Source organism: Oncorhynchus masou, unplaced genomic scaffold (assembly GCF_036934945.1).
Source record: "Oncorhynchus masou masou isolate Uvic2021 unplaced genomic scaffold, UVic_Omas_1.1 unplaced_scaffold_591, whole genome shotgun sequence".
Lineage (NCBI taxonomy): Eukaryota > Metazoa > Chordata > Actinopteri > Salmoniformes > Salmonidae > Oncorhynchus > Oncorhynchus masou.
Genome location: NW_027012332.1, coordinates 1 through 5000, shown reverse-complemented (window position 1 = coordinate 5000; position 5000 = coordinate 1). Strand labels below are relative to the sequence as shown.

General features: G+C 47.5%; 1 protein-coding gene across 1 annotated transcript in view; it reads right to left on the bottom strand.

Moving 5' to 3' along the window:
- Positions 1–2003, bottom strand: part of LOC135536292 (dynactin subunit 1-like) — a 140299-nt gene extending 138296 nt beyond the window's left edge. The window contains exons 1-2 of the mRNA XM_064962649.1: positions 1754–2003; positions 1106–1184 (exon numbers count right to left, since the gene is read on the bottom strand). Coding sequence (XP_064818721.1) covers positions 1106–1184; positions 1754–1981 — 307 coding nt within the window. The 5' untranslated portion in view covers positions 1982–2003. The remainder of the gene's footprint in view (positions 1–1105; positions 1185–1753) is intronic.
- Positions 2004–5000: the final 2997 nt, after the last annotated feature.

Sequence of the window (5000 nt, the reverse complement as noted above, 5' to 3'; positions counted from 1 at the left end):
TCTCTGATCCTCAAGCCTCACTTTATAATCTCTTTCACAGGGGAGACCTGGCTTCCTTCTGGCTTCCTTCTGGCTTCCTTCTGGCTTCCTTCTGGCTTACTTCCATCTTTCTGTCATTATTCTCTGTGTTCTGTCTCTGTGCGTTCTGTCTCTGTGTGTTCTGTCTCTGTGTGTTCTGTCTCTGTGTGTTCTGTCGCTGTGTGTTTTGTCTCGTCGTGTTCTGTCTCTCTGTGTTCTGTCTCTGAGTGTTCTGTCTCGGTGTGTTCTGTCGCTGTGTGTTTTGTCTCGTCGTGTTCTGTCTCTCTATGTTCTGTCTCTGAGTGTTCTGTCTCGGTGTGTTCTGTCTCGGTGCGTTCTGTCTCTGTGCGTTCTGTCTCTGTGCGTTCTGTCTCTGTGTGTTCTGTCTCTGTGTGTTCTGTCTCGGTGTGTTCTGTCGCTGTGTGTTTTGTCTCGTCGTGTTCTGTCTCTCTGTGTTCTGTCTCTGTGTGTTCTGTCTCTGTGATCTGTCTCTGTGTGTTCTGTCTCTGTGTGTTCTCTCTCTGTGTGTTCTGTCTCTGTGTGTTCTGTGTCTGTGTGTTCTGTCTCTGTGTTCTGTCTCTGTGTTCTGTCTCTGTGTGTTCTGTCTTTGTGTGTTCTGTCTTTGTGTGTTCTGTCTCTGTGTGTTCTGTCTCTGTGTGTTCTGTCTCTGTGTGTTCTGTCTCTGTGATCTGTCTCTGTGATCTGTCTCTGTGATCTGTCTCTGTGTGTTCTGTCTCTGTGTGTTCTGTCTCTGTGTGTTCTGTCTCTGTGATCTGTCTCTGTGTGTTCTGTCTCGTCGTGTTCTGTCTCTGTGTGTTCTGTCTCTGTGTTCTGTCTCTGTGTGTTCTGTCTTTGTGTGTTCTGTCTTTGTGTGTTCTGTCTCCTTGTGTTCTGTCGCTGTGTGTTTTGTCTCGTCGTGTTCTGTCTCGTTATGTTCTGTCTCGGTGTGTTCTGTCTGTCTGTGTTCTGTCTCTGTGTGTTCTGTCTCGTTGTGTTCTGTCTCTGTGTGTTCTGTCTCTGTGATCTGTCTCGGTGTGATCTGTCTCGGTGTGTTCTGTCTCTGTGTGTTCTGTCTCTGTGTCATCACCGTGTTTGGGGACCTTGTTGGAGGCCGGTTCTGGGGTGTCAGGAGAGGTGGTGTCTGCTCCATCATCAACCAGTTGGATCTGATGGAGGGAGGAGGAGAGGAGAGGAGAAGAGGAGAGGAGAGGAGAAGAAGTGAGAGGAGAGGAGAGGAGAGAGAAAGAGGGATGAAATCTGATCACAAAGCAACTGAATATGAATTATTTTGGTATCCACAGCAACCTTTGTAGCTTGCACCTACTGCAGGCTCACCATAACACACACAGGCCTGTCTGTTCTGTCTGTTCTGTTCATTGATAATAGTCACCATAACCCACACAGGCCTGTCTGTTCTGTTCATTGATAATAGTCACCATAACCCACACAGGTCTGTCTGTTCTGTTCATTGATAATAGTCACCATAACCCACACAGGTCTGTCTGTTCTGTTCATTGATAATAGTCACCATAACCCACACAGGCCTGTCTGTTCTGTTCATTGAAAATAGTCACCATAACCCACACAGGTCTGTCTGTTCTGTTCATTGATAATAGTCACCATAACCCACACAGGTCTGTCTGTTCTGTTCATTGATAATAGTCACCATAACCCACACAGGTCTGTCTGTTCTGTTCATTGATAATAGTCACCATAACCCAGTTGTGGTACCTACCTGCGACTGCCGTACGAAGATGCCATGGTTCTCGTGGCAGGTGAAGTATCTCTTCCCCTGGACTGTGCCATCGTTCTTCCCCTTCGACTCGTCGAGGATCACTCCCACCCACTTCCCTGTGGAGAAGAGCGTTGCACCGATATATGCCACTGTTCCGCGGTGCCCCTTCCCAATCACCTCCACCCGGGAACCCACCTTGGCCGGCCGGCCACCCCCGTCTGAACTCATCCTGCTGCTGCCACTACTGGTGGTCTGGAGGACAGAGGACAGGAGGTTAGTTCACTACGAGAGGACAGAGGACAGGAGGTTAGTTCACTACTAGAGGACAGAGGACAGGAGGTTAGTTCACTACGAGAGGACAGAGGACAGGAGGTTAGTTCACTACTATTGGTCTGGAGGACAGGAGGTTAGTTCACTAATAGAGGACAGAGGACAGGAGGTTAGTTCACTAATAGAGGACAGAGGACAGGAGGTTAGTTCACTACGAGAGGACAGAGGACAGGAGGTTAGTTCACTACGAGAGGACAGAGGACAGGAGGTTAGTTCACTAATAGAGGACAGAGGACAGGAGGTTAGTTCACTACTAGAGGACAGAGGACAGGAGGTTAGTTCACTAATAGAGGACAGAGGACAGGAGGTTAGTTCACTAATAGAGGACAGAGGACAGGAGGTTAGTTCACTAATAGAGGACAGAGGACAGGAGGTTAGTTCACTAATAGAGGACAGAGGACAGGAGGTTAGTTCACTACGAGAGGACAGAGGACAGGAGGTTAGTTCACTAATAGAGGACAGAGGACAGGAGGTTAGTTCACTACTAGAGGACAGAGGACAGGAGGTTAGTTCACTAATAGAGGACAGAGGACAGGAGGTTAGTTCACTACTAGAGGACAGAGGACAGGAGGTTAGTTCACTACTAGAGGACAGAGGACAGGAGGTTAGTTCACTAATAGAGGACAGAGGACAGGAGGTTAGTTCACTACGAGAGGACAGAGGACAGGAGGTTAGTTCACTAATAGAGGACAGAGGACAGGAGGTTAGTTCACTAATAGAGGACAGAGGACAGGAGGTTAGTTCACTACTAGAGGACAGAGGACAGGAGGTTAGTTCACTACTAGAGGACAGAGGACAGGAGGTTAGTTCACTACTAGAGGACAGAGGACAGGAGGTTAGTTCACTAATAGAGGACAGAGGACAGGAGGTTAGTTCACTACTAGAGGACAGAGGACACGAGGTTAGTTCACTAATAGAGGACAGAGGACAGGAGGTTAGTTCACTACTAGAGGACAGAGGACACGAGGTTAGTTCACTAATAGAGGACAGAGGACAGGAGGTTAGTTCACTACTAGAGGACAGAGGTACAGGAGGTTAGTTCACTACTAGAGGACAGAGGACAGGAGGTTAGTTCACTAATAGAGGACAGAGGACAGGAGGTTAGTTCACTACTAGAGGACAGAGGACACGAGGTTAGTTCACTAATAGAGGACAGAGGACAGGAGGTTAGTTCACTACTAGAGGACAGAGGACACGAGGTTAGTTCACTAATAGAGGACAGAGGACAGGAGGTTAGTTCACTACTAGAGGACAGAGGACAGGAGGTTAGTTCACTACTAGAGGACAGAGGACAGGAGGTTAGTTCACTAATAGAGGACAGAGGACAGGAGGTTAGTTCACTACTAGAGGACAGAGGACACGAGGTTAGTTCACTAATAGAGGACAGAGGACAGGAGGTTAGTTCACTACTAGAGGGCAGATGACAGGAGGTTAGTTCATTACTGGTGGTCTGGAGGACAGGAGGTTAGCTCACTACTGGTGGTCTGGAGGACAGGAGGTTAGTTCACTACTAGTTTTTTTTTAGTTTACCTTTATTTTACCTTTATTTTACTAGGCAAGTCAGTTACAGGAGGTTAGTTCACTACTAGAGGACAGAGGACACGAGGTTAGTTCACTAATAGAGGACAGAGGACAGGAGGTTAGTTCACTACTAGAGGACAGAGGACAGGAGGTTAGTTCACTAATAGAGGACAGAGGACAGGAGGTTAGTTCACTACGAGAGGACAGAGGACAGGAGGTTAGTTCACTAATAGAGGACAGAGGACAGGAGGTTAGTTCACTACTAGAGGACAGAGGACAGGTGGTTAGTTCACTACTAGAGGACAGAGGACAGGAGGTTAGTTCACTACTAGAGGACAGAGGACAGGAGGTTAGTTCACTAATAGAGGACAGAGGACAGGAGGTTAGTTCACTACTAGAGGACAGAGGACAGGAGGTTAGTTCACTAATAGAGGACAGAGGACAGGAGGTTAGTTCACTACTAGAGGACAGAAGACAGGAGGTTAGTTCACTACTAGAGGACAGAGGACAGGAGGTTAGTTCACTAATAGAGGACAGAGGACACGAGGTTAGTTCACTAATAGAGGACAGAGGACAGGAGGTTAGTTCACTACTAGAGGACAGAGGACAGGAGGTTAGTTCACTACTAGAGGACAGAGGACAGGAGGTTAGTTCACTAATAGAGGACAGAGGACAGGAGGTTAGTTCACTACTAGAGGACAGAGGACACGAGGTTAGTTCACTAATAGAGGACAGAGGACAGGAGGTTAGTTCACTACTAGAGGACAGAGGACACGAGGTTAGTTCACTAATAGAGGACAGAGGACAGGAGGTTAGTTCACTACTAGAGGACAGAGGACAGGAGGTTAGTTCACTACTAGAGGACAGAGGACAGGAGGTTAGTTCACTAATAGAGGACAGAGGACAGGAGGTTAGTTCACTACTAGAGGACAGAGGACACGAGGTTAGTTCACTAATAGAGGACAGAGGACAGGAGGTTAGTTCACTACTAGAGGACAGAGGACACGAGGTTAGTTCACTAATAGAGGACAGAGGACAGGAGGTTAGTTCACTACTAGAGGACAGAGGACAGGAGGTTAGTTCACTACTAGAGGACAGAGGACAGGAGGTTAGTTCACTAATAGAGGACAGAGGACAGGAGGTTAGTTCACTACTAGAGGACAGAGGACACGAGGTTAGTTCACTAATAGAGGACAGAGGACAGGAGGTTAGTTCACTACTAGAGGGCAGATGACAGGAGGTTAGTTCATTACTGGTGGTCTGGAGGACAGGAGGTTAGCTCACTACTGGTGGTCTGGAGGACAGGAGGTTAGTTCACTACTAGTTTATTTTTAGTTTACCTTTATTTTACCTTTATTTTACTAGGCAAGTCAGTTACAGGAGGTTAGTTCACTAC